General features: G+C 50.0%; 2 protein-coding genes across 2 annotated transcripts; one reads left to right on the top strand and one right to left on the bottom strand.

Moving 5' to 3' along the window:
• Positions 1 to 304: 304 nt before the first annotated feature.
• CST11 (cystatin 11) lies at positions 305 to 2,941 on the top strand. The gene is made up of 3 exons (XM_005888998.1): positions 305 to 532; positions 1,184 to 1,288; positions 2,858 to 2,941. The coding sequence occupies exons 1-3, from the start codon at positions 305 to 307 to the stop codon at positions 2,939 to 2,941; spliced, it is 417 nt and encodes a 138-aa protein (XP_005889060.1).
• Positions 2,942 to 7,902: 4,961 nt separating this feature from the next.
• CSTL1 (cystatin like 1) lies at positions 7,903 to 12,429 on the bottom strand. Its single transcript, XM_014483228.2, has 4 exons — positions 12,220 to 12,429; positions 9,812 to 9,925; positions 9,057 to 9,134; positions 7,903 to 7,947 (listed from the first exon to the last, which is right to left on the bottom strand). Exons 1-4 carry the CDS (start codon positions 12,427 to 12,429, stop codon positions 7,903 to 7,905), a joined length of 447 nt encoding a protein of 148 aa, XP_014338714.2.
• Positions 12,430 to 22,060: the final 9,631 nt, after the last annotated feature.

Here is a 22,060-nt window from a genome sequence, read left to right as displayed (position 1 = left end):
CCAGGCCTCTCACGGCCTGGCTGGACTGAACTCAGTGGATGGAAACCCCAGGCTGGCTCCCACTCAGAGACACTAGGCTAGCAGGAGGGATCTAGCCTGCCCAGAGAGCAGCCCCCAGAGAGAGAGGGGGTTTGGTGGGTATGTGTATTTAAGACGAGCAGGCCTGGGAGGAGGACGCAAGTTTGCCCAGCTCTCCCAGAGGGCTCTCACCTGCGAGATCAAGAGGAGGAGAACAGCTGTGGGTGTGGGTGGCGCCCAGCTGCCTTGAATCCACTGGGCAGAACGGCCCCAGGCAGGGCGAGCCATGATGGCCAGACCCTGGCAGGGGCCCCGGCTGCTGCTGGCTATTGTGGGGGCTCTGGTGGCCCTCAGCTATCAATCAAAGCGGAAGACCTTCATTCTTGTCTACGAGGTGCCTGTGTCAGACCCCGTGGTGGTGACCACCACGGACTTTTTGACCACGGACTTCAACAAGAAGAACAAGGACCTGTACAACTTCAGGATCGTGCGTGTCCTGAAGGCTGTGAAGAGGGTCAGTGCCCCCCACCCTCCCCTCGTGCCCCTCTCTGGGGATCTGTGGGTTCAGGGCAGCCATACAAGTGAACTCAGTCTCGTTTAGTCCAAAGTGGGTGTTTCAAGTGAAAGTGAAAGTGAAGTTGCTCGGTCGTGTTCGACTCTCAGCGACCCCATGGACTGCAGCCTACCAGGCTCCTCCATCCATGGGATTTTCCAGGCAATCTCGTGGAGTGGATGAAGTGGAGTCGCTTAAATGATACCCAAGACCAGGGCCGCACATCCTGGTTCAAGGGCCTGAGCTGCGGGAAGGGGACTCTTGGGCACCGGGAGACCATGTGTGCACGTCAGGGGCTGTCTCCACGATGGCAGCGGCACCCAGTACCCACAGCTGAGACGGGCTGGCCCTCAGAGTCTAGCCTGCTGCTCTCTGCCCTTGACATCAGCAACACATGGATCACCAAGGGTGACTTTGCCCATGGAGTGGCTTCTGGGGAATTCTGCTCAAATGGCAGAGGGGCCAGGGGAGGCAACCAGGAAGGGGAGAGGGGAACCCGTGGGTCTGTCCAAGGAGGGCCTTCAACCTGGGGTGGCCCATGAGGAGCTCCCACCCCTGGAAGTGACAGAGATGGGAGAGGGGTCCTTTATCCCTTGTCCTTGCCTCCCACAGCTGACTGACCACCTGGAGTATCAGGTCAACCTGGAGATGCGGCGGACTACCTGCCTCAAGTCGGAGCTGACCAACTGCTCCTTCCAGGAAGGGAAGCTCTACAAGGTACTGGGCATGTCAACAAGAAAGGGCTCACTTCCCGGGGCTCTGCTCCTCAGATTTTGGAAGAACGATGGGGAGGCAGGGGGCCCAGATGGAGGAGCAGAAGTGGCTGAACTGCAGGGTCGGGCAGAGCCCTCTGACCCCAGGCAAATAGCTGGTTATAATAATATTTTAGCAGCTGGGGGACTTTGCTGGTGCACCCACTGAATATCTGAACGTCAGCCTGTTGTGAACACACAATCACAGGGCTGTATGCTCTGCTCCTTTCACCAGCAGTGTTGAGGCAAACAGGAGGAAGTAATAGGAAAATGAGTCAGGAATAGTTCAACCAGGGGTGGAGTGGGTCAGGGAAGGGAGAAGCCTGCAGGCACGTGACCTGGTGAGGAGCCTCCCCAAAAATGGCTTCATCCCGACCCAGCATTCTCATACTGGGAAGGTCAGCTGGGCCATCATCACTCAGGAGGTGGACCATCACACACACACACACACACACTCGTCAGAAGGGCCCATGTGCTCAGAGGCCTTGAAGACCTCAAGTCCTACAGGCCCTGCAAACCACAGCTCTTTACCCAAAGGGACTACATGAGGGTGATCACATAGTGATCTTGCCTAGGACAGTCCTGTTTGGTGTCCAACTTCCTAGTGTCATTGTTAATACCATCCCCATTTGCTTACAATGTGTCCTGGTTTGGTTCCTAGATTTTTGGTCACCCAATTCTAGTGGCCTGCGTGTTCTGGACATAAACGTGTCCATCCACAGGCTCCCCCTTCCATGGAAAAGTCTTCAAAATCTAGCAAGTTAGACGTGTTGGTGGAGAAGATCATGAAGTCTACGAAAAGAGTAATTGATGATTACAGTAAACTTAGTCTTGTCATTGTGGGAGATTGAATTGTGGAGTCAGTATTCTGAATTCTATCTTAGGAGAAATGTCAATGTTTAAGCCTCCCACCCCACCACGTCCTCGCCCTGGGATTTCCAAGAAAGAGCAGGAAAGCAAAACCACAGTATGACATGATAATACTGTACAAAATCTGTTGATTGAGCTTTCATTGTTGGAAAAGAAATGGGGTCTTAGGAGAGAACCAGGAAGGGGAAGGCGAAGGTGTGATGACAGGTGGATGGGCAGATGAAGGAAGGAAGGAGGGAAGGAAAGGGGATGGGTCGCATGGGAGGAAGGTGAAGGGAAGCGTGAAGGGGTGAGGTAGGAGAGCAGGTGGAGGGAGAGGGAGGGAACCAAGTGAGGGTAAGGTGTGACATGAACAGTGCATGAGTAGAAAAGAAGAGGAAGAAAAAGTCAGTCGTTCCCACAGTGATGTGAGTCGGGAGACACTTTATCTCTAGTCTCCAATTCCAACCACGAGCAGAAGGCGGTTCTGTGGGGGTGGTTCCAGCAGGGCCACTATCAAATCCTTAAAATCAAAATAAAGACAGACCCACAAGTTGCCTGGAGGTGGATTGGGGGTGGGGGCTGTCATTTCCCCATCCACATGTCTAACGCCTTCTTCTTTCCCCTTTAAAATGTTTACCTTGTGTGTTGATCTTTTCTACATTTTGTTTTGTGTTTATTTTAGAAAATCGATTGCTACTTCTCAGTATTTGTTATTCCCTGGTTTGAAAAGTATAAAGTTCTGGCCCAAAACTGCACAAATGTCTAGGTGTCTCGGAGTGCAGCCCACAGATACTGTGCATCAAGATACCCTGCACCCAACAGGAACTCTCAGTGAAGAAAATAAATGTTGGTCAACCTGTGCTCTTCATGCTCTGAATGTTTATGATTCCATTCTTTTCCCCCAAGATTCTTTAACTTATAATAAAATGATCTGAAGTTCTTCTGGGCTAGGGCAGTTTGGGGGTCTAAGGGAGATGACATGTATAATTCTTGTCCTTATAGCCTATACACCTTCAGGATAGCAGAACTTCAACCTCATCTTTATATCAAGTAGGATTGTTTAGATTTTAAACTAAGTTGAGAAAAGGGGGAAGGAGAACAAAGGAAGATGCTCTAATTACTTAACTGAACAGCTAAAAGATACTGGCAAGAATGCCTGTGATGACATCTCTGAGATGCCCAGTCTTGTCTAAAGTGTGAAGGAGGAAACAAGGACAAACAATGCAAGTAATTGAAAAGAGGAGGGCACATGCCTTATTTTTGCAGGCATGAGCACTTTCTGATACCAGACTTCAGAATTAGACTCATACCCCAGCAACAGCAGCATTGGACCAGAGCAGGTCTCTTTTTGGAAGGATTTCTCTCCCACAATTGGCAAACCAACCACAATGATGTTTGGTTTCTTGTTTTCCTTCCTGTGGGAGGAGGAGGATATGGGCCATCATGCCCCATTTATTCTTCCCAACAAACCCATCAGATGAATTCCTCCGGGAAGGCAGTGTTTGAGGGCAGAGAGAAACCAGGAATGCTGCATTAAAGGAGGTGCCCTTTCACGGATGTCACATTACCAGTGAGAAATAAGCACCCCCACCCACCAGCTTGATTCAGGATGTCAAGTAATGTCACCAGGCTCAGCTTCCCACTCGACTTCCCCCGTGTGGTCTCAAGATGGCACCTGTGGTTCACTGAGTCACATCCGCCCTGGTTCACACAAGATAGGGAAAGGATGAGCCTCCCCAAGAGTTGGAGCAAAAACCTTGGGGTTTAATGTCTCCGGGGGATTCTAGAGACTATGTGGGAGACTCACAGGCCCACACAGCAGCCATCAGCTGGCAGAGAGAGAGGTGGCTGGGGCGTTTATCTCCTGTTGCAGGCTGCCAGGCATTAATTCCCTGGAACCTCTAGCTCATGGTGGCTCAAGGGCAGAGCAAGCAGCCAGAGGTGATGGGAACAGGTGTTGGCATTTGGAGCCGGTGTGCACAGAAGGATGAGAAGTGAGAGACACGGCAGACACTGAGGGGACAGGGCATGGGTGATCTGTGAGCTGGCAGCAGCCGCCACGCCCCCAACAGCTAGCGAAGAACAATTTTTTTTTTCAACTTCTACTCTCCCAACGAAAGTTCTGGAGTCCTCAGGACTCCATTTCAGGTGGGGCCCAGGTGAGAGTCCCCTCTACCAACCGTCTGAGAAGATGCTAACCTGCAGTCTCCTTATCCCTAAGGAAAATGACAAGAATGACAGTACCTACTTCTCAAATCGTTGTAAAGATTAATGATGATAAATGCGTTTAAGTCGCTCAACACAATGCCTAACACAAAGCCAATATTCAAACAAACATTAGCCGCTTGTAAGAACACCGGCAGTAGCAGCGTAATCTAACATTAATCGGCTGTCAGCTCTCTTCTGGCATTTTGACTGCTTTGTCTGGAGCTGGGGGCTGGGGTGGGGGGTGGGTTGGAGAATAAAGGAAAGGCAGGACATGTGTGCTCATTGACCTTGGACTTCCCAGCCCAGTGGGTTTTTGAAATTTATTTTGAAATCACTGTAGATTCAGAGGAAGTTACGAAGAATACAGAATGATCCCTTTACCCTTCATTTAGTTTCCTCCCCCCCACCATGGTTACATCTTTTGTAATTATAGAAAAATATCACAGGCAGGAAATTGACACCATACAGTGTGTGTCCTTTCATCACACATGTAGCTTTGTGTGGCCACCTCCACGAAGACCTTCTGCCCGAACTCCACGGCAGTCGCACCCTTTCTTCACCCTCTCGTACTTCCAGAAATCACTAACTTCTTCTCCATCTCTATTACTGCACCAATTAACACATATTGTGTAAATAGAATCATACAGGCCTCTTTGGGGACTGGTAACATTGCCCTGGAGAAGGCAATGGCACCCCACTCCAATACTCTTGCCTGGAAAACCCCATGGATGGAGGAGCCTGGAAGGCTGCAGTCCATGGGGTCCCTAGGAGTTGGACACGACTGAGCGACTTCACTTTCACTTTTCACGTTCATGCATTGGAGAAGGAAATGGCAACCCACTCCAGTGTTCTTGCCTGGAGAATCCCAGGGACAGGGGAGCCTGGTGGGCTGCCGTCTATGGGGTCACACAGAGTCGGACACAACTGAAGCGACTTAGCAGCAGCAGCAGCAGCAACATTGCCCTTGGGATCCATCCAAGTCATTTCATGCATCAGCAGTAAGCACCTTTTAACTCCTGAGTGGCATTCCATGGTGCACTCAGTACCGGAGTTAACTACTTACTTGTTGCAGGTGTGTTAGTTGTTCAAGTTTGGGGCTATTACAAAAGAAGCTTTTACTTGGAGAAGGAAATGGCAACCCACCCCAGATTGCCTGGGAAATTTCATGGACAGAGGGACATGGTGGGCTACAGTCCATGGAGTCACAAGAGTTGGACACGACTTAGCGAGAACCACCACCACCCACCTCACTAAGCTTAATCATTTCTAGCTTTTGATTTAAATTGAAAGACATGTGAATCTTCCTTTGACAGAATAGGGTTATTAATTGGCTTAATATCAATATTGTATCTCAGGGAATAAGGAAGCCCAAGGAGAGGGAAAAACATGAGGGAACAGCCTGATCCATGGAACAGTCAGAACACATACAGAATTTATCTATTAAGTTCACTGTCTTTTATGAGCATGGTTCATGGAGCCTCAAAAAAATTTCAATTGTAACATCAAAGATCACTGATCACAGATCACCATATCAACTATAACAATAATGAAAAAGTTTGAACTACTATGAGAATTACCAAAATGTGACACAGAGATCTGAAGTAAGCAAATGCTGTTGAAAAAATGGTAAATGGTGCCAATAGATTGCTCAACACAAGGTTGCCACAAATCTTTAATTTGTGGGGGAAAAAGAACAGTATTTCCAAAGCATAATAAAATGAAACACAATAAAATGAGGTATGCCTGTAACAAATTACCAATACATGCAACAAACTGAATGAATCTTTAATATATTAAGCTTAATAAAAGGAGTCAGACACTAAAGAGTATACACTGATTTATTCCATTTGTATGAAGTCTTTTCCACAGTAATAGATACCAGATCAAGGGGCTGCTTCTAGGGCCATTGACTGATTGCTAGCACAAAAAATAAAACTTTTTAGGGTGAAAAAATGTTCTGTATCTTGATTGGGGGGTAGGTATTTGTTCACTTGTCAAAAATGATCAAAAGTGTATTAAAATCTGTGTATTTCACTGAATGTTAAGCCTCAATAAACTTTTCTAATAAAAAATGAAAAAAAAAAGAAGCTTTTATGGACAATCATGTAAGGCAGTGGTCCCCAACCTTTTTGGCTTCAGGGACCAGTTTCGTGGAAAACAATTTTTCCATGGGCTGAGGAGGGGTGGGGGATGTTTCAGGATGATTCAAGGGCACTACAGTTATTGTACACATTATTATTATTTTATTACATCAGCTCCACCTCAGATCATCAGGCATTAGATCCTGGAGGTTAGGGACCGTTAATGTAAGATTTACGTGTGGAACTAAATTTTCATTTCTCTAAGTTAAATGCCCAGGAGCGCAATTGCTGAGTAATGTGGTAAAGCATATTTTAAGATTTAAAAAAAAAAGAAACTGCCAAGCTTTTCCAGAGTGGATGCATTATAATGTTCCTCTGTCTCTGGTGATGGGCTTCTCTGGTGGCCCAGTGGTATAGATTTCCCCCGCCAATGCAGAAGACACAGGAGATGTGGATTTGATCCTTGGGTTGAGAAGATCCCCTGGAGGAGGAAATGGCAAGCCACTCCAGTATTCTTGCCTGGGAAATCCCATGGGCAGAGGAGCCTGGTGGGCTACAGACCATAGGGGTGCAAAAGAGTCAGACACAACTTAGAGACTAAATAGCAATATCATCTCTGGTGACAATCTTTGCTCTGAGGTCAACTTCATCTGATGCTAATGTAGGCTCTCCTGCTTTCAATGAATGCCTGCATAATAAAATTTTTTTCACCCTTTTATTTTCAACCTACCTATATCATTATGTTTAAGGAAAGCTTCTTGTAGACAGCCTACAGTTGGGTCATTTTCTAAATCCACTCTATCAATCTCTGTCTTTTGATTGCCTCATTGAGACAATTTACATGTGACTTGTATGTATCATGCATATAATTATTAATATGTCAGTGATTATGTCTATTTTGCTATTTGCTCTCTGTTCTCTCTGCTTTTTATTTGTTTTATTTTTCCTGTGAGTTTCTTGAACATTTTTTAAAAGAATTCCACTTGTATGTATCTATACTGTTTTTGTTTTTTTTTCATGTATTTTTATTCTGTTTTTGCTATGTGTCTCTACATACACTTTTTAGTGGTCACTCTAGATATTACAGTACGTATATATAATTTGGTCTACTCGCATCAATATTCTACCAGTTTAAGAGACGTGTAGACAGTTTATCTCCATTTACATTCCATTTCTAGAAGTCAGCCACTAGGCCAAACTCAGCTGGGATGTTAGGATCTGGACACAGAGGTTTCCTGGAGGCTCTTGGCCTGTGGCAGGGTGATAAGATGCCATTTCATAGGACTCTCACTCTGATAATGAGCGAGCAAGGGTAGAAGGCAGTGCCAGGTCCCCAGGCAGCCCTCTAGGACATCAGATTTGCAAAACTGGACATCCCTCTTTTTTTGCACAACAATTTCCCCACCTTTAACCCTTTACCTCCATTCTCTCTTCTGACTCAGGACTTTCCGGCAAATGGGAGGTTTTTGCTCATGTGTTTACTCTTCCCCTTTGAAAACACTCTCTCCAGTTGCCATTATGACTGCTGGTGAGACTGGTCCCCAGGGAGGAGGCCAGCTGGTCGGGGGGCAGCACTCAGCCCACAGCTGATCTACTGGTGGTGAAGGGCACATCTTTTCTGCTCGACTGTGAGTCGCATGAGGGAAGACACCTTGGGTCTCACTCCCCCAGCCGTGAGCCAGAGAGAGGTTCAAGAACCCTCTGTCAAGAAAAGCTCCCACGGCCAGCCCAAGATAGGGTCCTTGGAAAGGCCTGCTGGCAAAGCTGGCCTTGGCTGGAGCCTGGGAACTTGGATGATAAACCACTCCGACGCTGATATAAAACTTTCCCTCAGCGATGAGGGCCTCACTTTGTCTACAATGTTTATACAAACAATGGGGTTTATGCTGAGCACCTGTTTTCTTTCCGCAAATCTGCGATTTCGGTACATGCTGGGCAGAGGCTGCCCATGTGAACAGCACCAAGTCCCCAGGGAGATTCCCTGGCACACATTCCATCGAATTCCTAGAGGAATGAGGGGTGTCCCATGTAGTGGCCCCGAGAAGGGATGCTGGAATCCTGTGCCTGATGTCTGTGATGTCTCCCCCAGAGCCTCTTCCCTGTGCTGATTTTGTCCTGTATCCATCACTGTAATAATCACATCCCTGAGCACCCTGAGAGTCCTCCCAGTGAATTCCTGAGCCTGGAGGTGGGCATTGGGACCCCTGATGTACTCACAGAGACCGGTGTCAGTCATAGAGTTATCCATGCATGGGGCAGAAACTGGGCCCTCCAAGCTCAGGCCAGAGTCTGAAGGTACCTGAACTAAGAAAAGCTCAGATGTGACTGAGGGTGGGAACTAAGTTATGAGGTTCCCCCAAAGAACTAACAGCCTTCTGCTCAAATGGCATCAGCCGCCTAAAGACCATCAACTCCGTGCCTGAGTGTGAGTGCACGTGGGAGAGTTTTGGGCGGCCATGAGTGTGCACGTGTATGTGAGTGTGGACGAGATTTCGATGAGGGATATGAGGGCCTGGCGGATTCTACAGCACAAAGCACACAGCACAGTGGCCCCAGGTCCCATCAAGGATCTTTGCACACGTGCATCTATACATCCAGGCACGAGTTGTTCCAGAGCTGGTAATGGTTCATCCAGGGTAGAGTGTACACCAAAAAGTCGCAAATGAAACTCTGTGGGAGAAGAAAGAAAACAGTCAGCTTTCGGGGAATTGGTTCTTGAAGACGAAAAGAAGTTTCTGCCCCTGCCCCCCGCCCCTGCTTGGGGAGTCTGGACCCTGCCCTGAGGCTGAGGCCCGACCACATGAGCGAGGTGGGTTTTGCTCGCTGGCACATGCTGGGGGCAAAGGGGATGTCCGAGTCAGCACAGGAATGTCATCCTGGGCTCCCCGACCCGGTCCTCCTGTACTTCCTTCCCGGGCACAGAAAGAGAGACCCTCAGGCCTGCCAACTTGCAGGAGGGACCAGGAGGAGGGCACAGGTCGGGAGACAAGGAGGTGACTGGACAATCCAGAGGGACCCAGGGATGTGGACCAAGACAGAACAAGGTCCCCAAGGAAAGTAAAGCCGCTTCCACCTGAGGTCCAGGAAGTGGACCAGGTGGGCAAGGGGTCCGCAGCCCAGAGACCTGGGGCCGGGGCGGTGCCAGCCCAGGGTGCAGAGATGCCCAGTTAGGGTGCTTCCTTTTTCCCCTCCCCACCCTGGGTGCCACCCATGGCATCAGGCAGCCCCGTGGCTGAGTCCTGGCTCTGCCCCAGCCACAGGGCCCCTGACACCTATCCACGTTTCCTTGTGCAACGTTTGCTGCCCCCTTGACTGGAGCCCCTTGTCAGCTGCTTGCCAGCACACACCTTCTTCAGATTCTTCTTGGTCTGAATGGGGCACGAGCGGTTTTTCGTGCTGTTCCTCTTGCACTTGGTCCTGCTAATCTTCACGGTAATCAGGTACTCCACGCCCGTCGTCAGCTACCAAGAAGCAAAGGCTGTTAGCTTTGACTCCCAGCATGGCTGACGCTCTCCTGGAGGAGCTGGGACAGGAGAAGACCTTCAGGAGCCTCCGTCCCTCATCAGTTCCTGGGGCTCAGCCTCCTCCCTACCTGCTGGAGGATGCCCAGTGCCCCCTGATTACCACCTGGGATGTGTGATGCCCAGTCCTTGCTCTGTACCTGCTCTATTGCTGCAGCCACAGGTGGCTTCTTACCTGTCTCCCTCTCATCCTTGGGACCAGGGAGGCAACCTGGCTGCAGTCCCATCATGCACCCAAGTCTGCACCGTGGCTCTCAGAATGCGTGGACGGAACCGTCTGGGCTAGTTTAGTTCCTGGGCTCTGCCTCTGTCCTCATCTTCCCTCCCTGCTGCCTTGTCTCAAAGTTAGTGGTCAAAGCGGTGAGAAGGCTGGGCACTCTGTGGGATGGCTCCTGGGAGGAGAGGCCCCAGAAAACCTCAGGGCAGAGCAGCAGGGGAAGAGGACTGGGATAGGACCACCACCCTGATCCCGGCGTCCCCTGGAAAGATGTCAGGATGTGGGCCTGGTCCGGCATCAGGATTTAGGGCTCCTGGCTCTTCATCTAAGGATGTCTCCAACCAGCTAGCAAGACTGGTGCCAAGAGTTTTCTCCCTGACCCTCAGCACACCCTGCACGTGTGAAGAAACTAGAACGCTAGCTGCAAAGTTAACTAAACTTTTAGTGTGCTCGTGCCCCCGTGCTTAGTCGCTCAGTCGTGTCCAACTCTTTGCGACCCCATGGACTATAACCCCCCAGGCTCCTCTGGCCACAGGATTCTCCAGGCAAGAATACTGGAGTGGGTTGCCATTTCCTTCTCCAGGGAAACTTCTCGACCCAAGGATCGAAGCCAGGTCTCCTGCATTGCAGGCAGATTCTCTTTTTGTGCATGCAAGCAGATTCTTTACCATCTGGGCCACCAGGGAAGCTTCAGTGTGCTCAATGTTTTCTCATTCATTGTTAGACTTATTTGTTAAATCATGATAGGAATGATCGTGATGATATAAATGTTTTCACAGGTGCTACTTCACTCTTATTCAGCCCACTTCGAAGGTCAGGAAGCTGAGACCTGGAGAGTCTGGATGGCGCTTGACCAACACCCCACAATTAGGAGGAGCTGGGTGTCAAAACCAGAAGCGGCACCGGGAGCCCAGCAAAGATGGCCACGGTGTCCCCTCCCTGCCTGTTGAGAGGTACGGATGGAAATAGTCAATGGGCAGCATACAGGCCTGCCCAGGGGCCTAGCCCCAGGTCACCCAGCCCCTCAGGGGCACTCTCTCTGTGCACTAATCTGGCCGAATGATATCAGAAGTTCGCTTGTGAACAATCACTTCAGTTAGCTGTTAGTGATAGAGGACCAACAGTCCACGGGGTCGCAGAGAGTCGGACACGACTGAGCAACTGGCACTTTCACTTCACTTTCACCAGCTCTGTTACTGGCCTCCTGGAGGTCCAGCTCTATCCCAGGGACCAACAGCGGGAAGAAAAGGCCAACTTGGGCAGAGTGTGGTGAGTGGCCGCCACCTTGTGGCCACGTCACCTCAGTGTCCTCGGGCCTGTGTGCTGGCGTCACGCAGCAGGAGTGACTCAGGTGGACCGGCTGCTGTCCACGCCCGGTGAGGCCCTTCGGGTCACACCAGCACTGCCCGAGGGCCCGCCCCACCCTGGTCTCCATTCCTGCCTCCCCTCTCTCTAACTAGAGCCTTGATCTCCAAGTCAGTCATTTTCCCAAATCCAGCAAATTGAACCAAGGTGTATTACTGTCGCCGCCCTAACTCATAGAGTTTACTGTCTAACCTTGAGGGCAGGTTGGAGCAACAAAAGTGTTTTTTAAACAGCTTTGCTTTCCTCTATTATCCTTCAACTGATGTATTTCAGAGAAACTTTATACGTTAAATAAAATGAGAGAGGATGGGTAATTCCAGGTTCTGAAAGGACCCAACTAGAGGCCCTCTGTATCATTCTGGGTTTCTCAAGGACACAGCTACGATCTCCAGATAAAGATTTTCAAGCCCTGGGCATGAACACTTATATTTTGCCAAAAGAGAGGAATAATAAAGGCAATGAAACTATCCTCGGTTTGCTGTTCCTCTGGCAAATTTCTGAATGAAAGCAATTCTTCCCCTGGAAGAGCAGCTGAGAAGCTCAGGGGATACTCAGAGGGGCTCGGGGTCTGAGGGACCCTGCGGGGCCAGCTCCCAGGAAGCCGCCCCCACCCCAGCCCTGTCTGGGAGCCACACCTGTGCTGCTGTCTCACCTGCACCTGGCTGCGGAGCAGCTTGTCTATGCCGAACAGGTAGGAGTCATTGCTTTTGTTGTTGTAGTTCTCCAATAAGAAGGTGAGCGTGGCGTTCACATTCCTTGGGCTCTCGGAATCCTGGAAGCCAGGCCACTGTTGATGTCGACCCAGCACCAGCGCCAGGGCCGCCAGCAGCAGCAGAGGGTTCCCCCAGCGTCCAGCTCCCATCTCTGTGGTCTCCTCTTCACAGGGCTTTCCAGGTAGGAAAGTGCCAGCCACGTCCGCTCACTTGCTCTCCCTGCCGCCCTCGCCAATGCAGGTTTCCATGGGAGATGCCTGCCTGCGTGAAACCGAGAACGGAGACCTTGACCCCTTCTTTCTGGGGCTTGCCCGTGATTTGACCAGAGGACCCGCGACGGACCTGCAGAGGGTCATTCACTTTTCTCAGTAACTGAGGCAAGTATGATTTCTAAATGTCTCTCTCCCCCTTCATACCCTATGAGGAGGAAAGCCCCCGGGACAGACCCCGCAGGCAAGAAGAGGTGGTGTATCAGACAGAGAAGGGGTTTCCCTGGTGGCTCAGACGGTAAAGAATGCGCCTGCAATGCAGGAGACCTGGGTTGGATCCCTGGCTTGGGAAGAGCCCCTGGAGAAGGGAATACTCACTCCTGTATTCTTGCCTAGAGAATTCCATGGACAGAGGAGCCTGGCAGGCTATAGTCCATGGGGTCACAAAGACTCAGACGTGACCAGCTCCTTTCACTTTCTTTCATCAGACGGAAAAGAGGCTGTCTGTGGGACTGGGGGAAGGTTACAGAGAAGGTGATGCTTGAACTGGGATCCAAGGGATGAAGGCCTGATACATTCCATTTACCTACAGTGGGTTCCAGCTGTCTAGGCCAGAGATCCACTATTTCCCGTGCTTCCCTTTTGGCACTGGCTCTCTGCCATCCACTGACCACAGAGTTCTGCTGCTGGATCCAACTGTGCCTGCAGGCCCCAGCGCTCACCCTTACCATCTTGGTGTGACCCCAGGAGAGCTTTGTGAGGTAACCCTGGCCTTTCTGTGAGGGAGCAATGAGCTGTGAGCTTTGTTTAGAAATTAAATCCTGCAGTCCCCAGAGGTTAGGTGTTACCTGTACAGGAGGGGAAATTTCCTCTCCACTCTTTGGGTTTCTGTCTGGGCCTAAGAATTAAACTGACAGAAGCCAGATTAACAGGAGAAAGGCTACCAACTTTCTGGGCTTTCACGAGTACCTGGGAGCCTCCACAAGAAAGTGAAGACCCAGAGAAGTGACCGGAGCAGGGAGCTTTCATAACTTGTACACACAGTAAAACTGTGAAGTAGCCAAGACGAAGGGGTTGAGTTCAGGGTACCCCATGGTGAAGGGGTAACAGGTTAGTTTACGTAGCCTCCTTGGCTCTGTGTTCCCGTCTCCGGTTACAAGGACAACCTCTGTCCTCATGTGCAGGGAGGGGATGGTTTCACTTGGTACATTTATCTCCTGCTTCAGGAAGGAAGGACTAGTGGGGAGGTCAGAGTGACCTTCCTGCTTCTGCCATTTTTTCAGACTCCTCTGGCTTAAGACCGTCTTTGGGCCAAGGTGCCATATTTGGGGATAGCTTGTCCTGAACCCCATCACCTGCACCAATAAGCCCATAAGAGCTCCCTGTGCTTAAAACACTCATTGAAGTGGGATCCTGAATGGCATTCTGCTCCAGACAACGCTAGTGGGACAAGTATGAAATGTGGGTAAAGTCTGTAGACTAATAGCGTAAAACTGTTGACACGAATAACCAGTAACCCATAGCGACTTCACTTTCACTTTTCACTTTCATGCATTGGAGAAGGAAATGGCAACCCACTCCAGTGTCCTTGCCTGGAGAATCCCAGGGACGGGGGAGCCTGATGGGCTGCCGTCTGGGGTCGCACAGAGTCAGACACGAATGAAGTGACTTAGCAGCAGCAGCAACAGAGATAGAAAAGGGCTTTATTTGAGACAAACCGAGAAGTATAGCCAGAGACACAATAACTCAGACGACTCTTAGGAACTTCTGGGAAGAAGCATGGCTGTCAGCTGTTTTATGTCATTTTAGAACAAAGAACATCAAACCAGTCAGGGATACATGCCTGCAGGGTTTCAGAAAAACTGGATCAGCGAGTATACAGACAGTCAGTTCACCGGTGGCCCTGGGAGAGGAGTCTTATCATCAAGGAGTCTGAGCATCGGCATCCTAGGAAGGGAGGCATTTATCTCTTATCTTCAGATGTTATAAACTTCTGGACAGTCTGCCCTTTTCTTTAGTGATTAAAGCAAATATACAGTGTATGTCTGATGGGTCACAAACAGGCTGTTTTAATTAGCATAAAATTCAACACAACTCATATATAAGCCTAGGGATTCCCTGGTGGCTCAGACAGTAAAGCGTCTGCCTACAATGCGGGAGACCTGGGTTTGATCCCCTGGGTTGGGAAGATCCCGTGGAGAAGAAAATGGCAACCATTCCAGTACTCTTGCCTAGAAAATTCCATGGATGGAGGGGCCTGGTGGGCTACAGTCCATGGGGTCGCAAAGAATCAGATACGACTGAGCGACTTCACTTCACTTCACTTCATACATAAGCCCGAATGACTAACTCCTACTTCAATATGTGAACATTTCTTCTGTGAATACAAATGTTAACTCTTTGGTTTCTACCGTCGTCCTAGATTTAACACAGGATGTTAGCATGCAGGGATGGGAGAACTTGATGCTACTGCTGTAACCTTTAGTAAGTCTGAACTGACTTCAAAATAAAGATTAAAATGTTCAAAAATAAATACATAGGTTCTTAGTCATTGAGAAGCAGCTTGATATGGTGAGGGAGACCCATGTTTGTAATTGGCTCTGCTGGGGTCTTTGCTGGGTTCTAGGGGAGCTGGTTCATCTCCTCAGCTTCAGATTCTTCACCTATAAGATGAAAACGGGGAAAAAGACTCATCTCAGATCAGGGTGGAGACAAGGAAGGGAGGAACCTGTTCTCAAGCCAGGCAGGAACACCCTCTCCCGTGATTCTTGCATTACTCTGAACACACACGCCCACGGCCCGTTGGACCCCAAGTGTCCTGGAATCTAGGCTACCCTCCAGTGTGAAAGTCTTACTATACCTGGTAGGGTGTCCTCCCAGACCCCATGGCTTCATGATTTGTCCAGCTCGGGGAGGTGGCAGCTTTAGAATACTTGAGCCCGGATGGCAGGTGTGCAATCATGAAACAGATACAGAAGGATTCTGAGTGATGTGCGGGAGTGCTTGGGCCTGGACCAGCTCCTGGACCAGCTCGGCCCGCCCCGGACGTCTAGATGTACAGCCACCCTGGATATACCACCAGTCTGTGGACCTGGGGAGGGGAAGGTGATATCCATGGGCTGTGTTAGGAAACCCACAAACATACCAAATAGATCTGCTTAAGAAATGTGGGCTGATTATATGCATGGAATAAGGGGAGAACAGGGGCCCTGGTCAAATGCCAGGAAAGGGAAAAGGAGAATGAACATATCCAAGAAAAAGGAGGAAGTGGGATGAAGTAGGAGGCCTTATCAAGTCTATGCCTAAGGGAAAAACAAGAGCCTTGGTCACATCTGTGAAATGAGGAAGTAGCAGCGCTCTAGTTCTTTCCAAGAGTAAGGATGAGATAGGACATGATCGTGGACCAACGGGAACACAGCATCCCGGTCCTGTCCACGGAAAGTGAGGAACAGGGACTGGACGACATCCCTGGGGCAAGACGAGTCAGGCAGCAGTGTTCCATCCACAAATCAGAGGGCTGAGATGGGTTGTTTCCACAGTTGAGGAAGTTGAGGGCTTAGTCATGTCCATGTGATAAGTGGGAAGCTGGGGTGGTCCTGTCCATGGTAGAAGGGGAAACCAGGGCTTGGTCAAGACCATGGAATAGGGGGAAAGGTGGAACATGCTGTGGGGGAAAGGTGGAACATGCTGTGGGGAAAAGCAACAATTTAATGTCCATAAAATAAGGGGAAACGGGGGCTCATCGTGTCCATGAAACATGGTACAACTAGAAGAAAAACAGAGACTCATAAAACCCACAGAAAGGGAAAGCCTGAGGCCCAGTTGCTGTGTGTGGTCATGGGACAGTTGGGTGAAAACAGATACGGCCGTGGCAGGGGAGTAAGGGGGAATCTGAAGCCTGGACAAGTCCACAAGTTCAGAGGAAGGGGCCTGATCACATCCAGCGACACAGCCTGAATAGACCACGCTGGGCAAAACCACTGCTCATCGCGCTATGGTCTGACTAGACATCTGAAGTGGGGCTGCCTTTGGTCCCCGAAGTGGAGCGGGTCCTGGGGCAGGGGGAGTCACATGGCTGGTGAGAGCCGAAGCCCTAGGGTGCCCGGCAGGTTCCAGGACAGGCTGTTCGGGAGCAGGCAGGCACGTAGAGGGCACTCCTGCCTGGCCAGGCTGGGTGCAGACATCCCATGGGGCGGCGGTTGGTCTGGTCTCATGGTGGGGCCTGGGCCACTGTGAGGGGGACACTGCCCAGCAGGAGCCGAGCGTCGAGGTGGGGAGGCCTCGCCACTATTGCTTGGCCGAGCTTCACCTTCGTAGTATGTAAAGTCAGTGTCATAGTAAAACAGCTTGTGGATGTTGAATCATAAAAGGTACAGAAGTACGGGCATAGTGCCTGGGGCTGTTTGCACAAGAAGGAGCTGAGGCAGGTGGAACGGCCCTGGGCTGCCTGCCATTCCTCCCCTCCATCCCTCTGGAATGACTGGCCTGGGGCTGGGACATGGGTCACGGTGTTCCACTCTCCTAGCCACCTGCATTGCTCCCGAGCCTCCCCTCCTCACTTTGGGTGAACAAATGAGCCCCTCCAAACAACACGCTGGCCCCCTCTGGGTTCTGCTTTCCACCATCTTCTTGTTTGGTTTGTGTTTGTGTTTGACAAGCTCCTCCTCGTCCTCTAAACAGTCCTGCTCTGGCCTGGCTGCTGACCTGGATAGAACCCAGGCAGGAAGCCAATCAATTTGCGGTTCGTCCTCCTGCCAGAAGCCCTTCAAAGCAAGCCCAGCAAGGAGCAGCCCGGGCTGGATGAATGCCTGCCCAGAACGCTCCCAATGGAGGCTATAGAAGGCACTGCCGGCCGCCAGCGGCTGCCCTGGTCCCTGGGCTGAGGCAGAAGGATGTGGCTGACCCTGGCCAGAGGCTTGCTGGTCCCCCACATGCAGGCCAGCAGCAGACTGACAGCCGTGACAAGGCACCGCCCTAAAAGGCCCAGGGGACATTTGCTCTTTCCAGACTAAGACACCTAAGAAACCACGGGGCTCAGGAGGTCAGAGGTAACAGGGCCAGGTCTCCATGGGACTTCTGGGGTGGTGGGCCTGGGGTGGTGGGTTTTTCACATGCCATTGTCCTCATGCAACCCTTCTACAGATGGTGTCCATAATCCTGTGATGTTGGTTTATCAGCTCCTAAGCAGGCTATAGCGAAGGATAAGGAAGCCTGGCGTGCTGCAGTTCACAGGGTCACAAAGAGTAGGACATGACTTAATGACTGAACACCACCAACAAAGCAGGCTATGTCACTTAAATAGTGGTCAAGACCCATCCTGAAAACAAAGGGCACCCAGGCCCTGAAGGCCAATGGCTGCCGTCGCCTGGTTTTCTGTGAACATACCTCCATTCTCCCCAGGCAAACAGCAGCAGAAGCTGAAGAGGATCCAGACTTTGCTGCTGTAACCTTCAAGTCTTCAAGTCCTTTGCCCGTGTTTTCTATTTGGTTGTCGGTCTTCCACTGATCTGTAGAATTTCTTTATCCTTAATGATTTGTGGGTAGGTGTGCTGCAAATATCCTTTTCTGGGTTGTGGTTTCCTCTTTCTGTTTGAGCTATGCTAAGTTGGTAAAAATACATCTTTACTGTTAATGATGTGTGTGTGTGTGTGTGTGTGTGTGTTAGTCACTCAGTCTTGTCCGACTCTTTGTGACCCCACGGAATGTAGCCAGCCACGCTTCTCTCTGTCCATGGGATTCTCCAGTAAAGAATACTGGAATGGATTGCTATTCCCTTCTCCAGAGGGCCTTCCCAACCCAGGGATCGAACCCTGGGCTCCTGCATTGCAGCCAGATTCTTTCCTGTTTGAGCGATAGAGGAGTCCTTAATGGAGTGAATGTATCAATTTTTTCTCTTACATTTTGCAGTTCTGATGTCTATTTAGGAAATTAAGGTCATAAAACTATTTTCCTGTATTTTCACTTAAAACTTCTTAAAGTTTTAAAGTTTAGCATTTCATATTTATGTCCATGCCGATGCTGCTACTGCTAAGTCACTTCAGTCATGTCCGACTCTGTGCGACCCCATAGACGGCAGCCCACCAGGCCCCGTCCCTAGGATTCCCCAGGCAAGAACACTGGAGTGGGTTGCCATTTCCTTCTCCAATGCATGAAAGTGAAAAGTGAAAGTGAAGTCGCTCAGTCCTGTCCGACTCTTAGTGACGCCATGGACTGCGGCCCACCAGGCTCCTCCGTCCATGGGATTTTCCAGGCAAGAGTGCTGGAGTGGGGTGCCATTGCCTTCTCCATTTATGTCCATAACTATCAAGATTTTCTTTTTTTTTTTGCATGGTGTCTTTACTAATGTTTGTTTAGAATTTTTGTATCCATGTTCATAAAGTGAGGCTGGCTCTAAATTGTACTTTCTCACACTGACCTTTTCTGTTCTGGGTTTCAAGGTTTCAGACAACAACCTGGGGAGCATGTCTATCTGGGTCCCTGCAGGACACACTAGCAAAAGGAGGGCTTACTTATGGGGGTACCTGCAATGCTGTGGGTGAAGGAACCCAGGGCACAGGACTATTATTTCCTGAAGGATGAAGGGAGCCAACTCCAGTGCTTTGGCCACCTCATTCGAAGAGTTGACTCATTGGAAAAGACTCTGATGCTGGGAGGGATTGGGGGCAGGAGGAGAAGGGGACGACAGAGGATGAGATGGCTGGATGGCATCACTGACTCAATGGACATGAGTCTGAGTGAAATCCGGGAGTTGGTGATGGACAGGGAGGCCTGGCGTGCTTCGATTCATGGGGTCACAAAGAGTCGGACACGACTGAACGACTGATTTGATCTGATCTGAAGGGAGCCTCAGATGGTCACCTGACCAGGAGACCAAGGAAAACTGCCATGATGTTTCTTACCTTCTGCCCTCCACCTCTGGTTGGGCATCTTTTGGCCAAACACAACAGGAAGTCAGAGGTCATGGCCCCATGGATGTAGTCCGTACAGGTCAGAACCACAGAGCAGACAGCACCACGAGGCGGCTGGTGAGTGGGGCTGGGGGTAAGGTGGTCTGACATGGAGAGGTTTCCCTACTTTCATTCTCGGGAAGAGTTGCTGGATTTTTAAATTTTTTTTGTCCATTTGTTTTGGGGAATGGGAGGAGAGATTCCCTGATTTGACTTCATTGTCTACCAGACACCCTCCCAAAGTGGTCGATTCTCACCCTTAGAGGTAGTTCTGCAAAGTCAGTAGAGATCCTGAATTAACAAAGATTGAACCATCATCCTGCCCCACCTTTCAACCCCCAGGGAAATGCAGATTTGCTTCCCGTGTTGGTCACCCATCAGCATGTAACCTTCTTGCACACAACATATTTCATTTGATTTGACATCTTAGTGACTTGTTAACATGGACTCACAGCCCACAGCCCCACAACTCATGCCTGAATGAAGCTCATCCAACACACGTGTTTTCTCTGGAGGGCACAGTCCAGCCTTCTCCCTTGAAGACATTAGACAGCACTTCAGCATGGTGCTTGGGGGACAGTTTAAATAGTGAAATCACCAACAGAAAGTACAAAGTGGGGAAAACATGGCACTAAATAAACGACGAGAAGGACATTGATTTGTAACAAGAGAGCAGCATGGTCTAGTCCTCGTGAGCATCGGGCATGCCAAGGTCTCCTGCTCTGCCCATGTCCACAAATGACTGCAAAAGTACCCTGGTATTGATTTGGTTACAAATAGATGTTAGGGAGTAGGCACAGCAGCAAGTATGGAATCCGTGGGCAACAAGCATCACACATTTCCTGATCCTGTCACCTGTGCAGAGCGTGGAGGGGAAGAGACCTCACACCCTAGAGCAGCCAGGTCCATGTGATTGCTTCTGGGAAAGCCTTTCTTGCATCTTGGGATGGACTTGAGTATTTTGGTAACAGCCAAATGTGACAAAACTCAAATATGCCACAATGGTGAACTGCTATGTTACATTCGGGGCATGAATTGGACGCTCTAGAATAGTCATGTTCTTTCTTTTTTTATAGGCATACAGTTGTTCTACAATGTTGTGTCAGTTTCTGCTGTACAACAAAGTGAATGAGCTAGCTGTATACATATATCCCCTCCCTCTTGGGCCTCCCTCCCACCCTCTGCATCCCATCCATCTAGGCTGTCTTAGAGCCCCAAGCTGAGCTCCTTGTGTTATACAGCAGCTTCCTGCTACCTGTTTTACACACAGCAGTGCACATGCATCAATCCCAATCTCACAGTTCATCCCACTCCTCTCCAATCCATTTCCTACGTGTTTCTTAAACATACACTTCTTAGACTCCAGCTTCAGGAGATGCCAACACAGAGAGCTAGGGGGTTAGGGATCGGTATTTCTTGAACATCCTTTGGGAACTGCTTTAATCAACACGCTGATGCTGCCCTTGGAGCTTCTAGGTTGGTCCCGCCACCAAATCCACAGAGGCTGCTCTGCTTCTTAGATGCTCATGCCCACTTTTTGCAGTTTTTCTCTTTACTCCTTTATTGAGTACTGCCTCTAATTTCCTGCCTCCTCCTTTCCCAATTCTGCTCCAAATTAGTTTTTTGAAGTCAGAATAATGGATGTAGTGAAAATAAATAAACTTCACCTGAGAATCTAAGGCTTCCTTCTGCCTCTGAAGTGCCTGCACTGTAGGAACTCTGTGACGTATGCTTTAGTGACCTTTCTTTCTAGGAGTTTGACCCCGTTTGCCTTGCTCTGTCAAGACAGGCTTCATTTTCTTAGATGTATTTTGTGTGCCAGAGCCCACAGTGTATGTATTAATAGTTTGAAGCTGTCACAAGTTCTCCTTTGGTAGTGACTTTCATAATTGCATCACTACCTTTGCTTTAGTATTCCCAAATATAAATGGTCTAGACTTTGCATTACAGAATAACTCCCTCTGGGACAGGCCGGGAAATCACTGGCACAGGAGAGCGTCTGTCTATGAATACTTCTCCTAGGAGAATAGACGTCGTCCTGGCAGGCAGAACTGTGTCCTAAGAAATCCATTTCACACTATGGCCAGCATTATGTCAAGAATAAGAGAGCTCAATGGCTCGCGTCCATTGAAAAGAATTCAGTCAATAGAGGACTATGCACAGATCCTATATATGGAAGTCTTCGGTAACCAAGGAAGAAAACAAACATTCACATGGAGACCGAAAACCAACTTTGAATTTGTCTTGGGGCAAATGCTTCCTTCTTAACTGCCTGGCTCTTCAGATAAACTGGGTCCTCTCTGGAGCTGAGCGGTGGGCGCGTGACCCTCGCAGGGTTAGGGCCCGTTTCCCCTGGCCGCCCTGCATCGCTAGCGGAGTTCGCGTGCGGTCGAGGTTTCCTGCGGGCACCCGGGCACCCGCCGTGTCCTCACCCGCTCCGTTATCCCGCGCCCCGGACCAACCCCTGGCCACGGTCGGTCGTGCTGGGCAGGAACTCCTGATGCAACGGGATGCTGCCGTTTCAGGCCGTCTTCCCTGGAAGCCGCGGGCCCTTTTCCATCTCCCGCATCTTTAAAGGCCATACGCTCTCAGGCACCTGTCTCCAGGATCCAGCTGCCCGCCGG

The sequence above is a fragment of the Bos mutus genome, chromosome 13 (assembly GCF_027580195.1).
Source record: "Bos mutus isolate GX-2022 chromosome 13, NWIPB_WYAK_1.1, whole genome shotgun sequence".
NCBI classification, from domain to species: Eukaryota; Metazoa; Chordata; class Mammalia; order Artiodactyla; family Bovidae; genus Bos; species Bos mutus.
Note: the sequence above shows the minus strand (reverse complement) of the source record. Positions and strands in the feature narration are given on the sequence as shown.

Excerpts from the sequence above, each read along its gene's own strand:
- CST11 (XM_005888998.1), top strand. The coding sequence starts at position 305 with ATGATGGCCAGACCCTGGCAGGGGCCCCGGCTGCTGCTGGCTATTGTG. Across the intron at positions 533-1,183 it reads TCCTGAAGGCTGTGAAGAGG|CTGACTGACCACCTGGAGTA; the intron begins GTCAGTGCCCCC and ends TGCCTCCCACAG. Across the intron at positions 1,289-2,857 it reads AGGAAGGGAAGCTCTACAAG|AAAATCGATTGCTACTTCTC; the intron begins GTACTGGGCATG and ends TGTTTATTTTAG.
- CSTL1 (XM_014483228.2), bottom strand. The coding sequence starts at position 12,429 with ATGGGAGCTGGACGCTGGGGGAACCCTCTGCTGCTGCTGGCGGCCCTG. Across the intron at positions 9,135-9,811 it reads CCAAGAAGAATCTGAAGAAG|AGTTTCATTTGCGACTTTTT; the intron begins GTGTGTGCTGGC and ends CTTCTCCCACAG. Across the intron at positions 7,948-9,056 it reads GGAACAACTCGTGCCTGGAT|AGTAAACACATGAGCAAAAA; the intron begins GTATAGATGCAC and ends TCAAAGGGGAAG.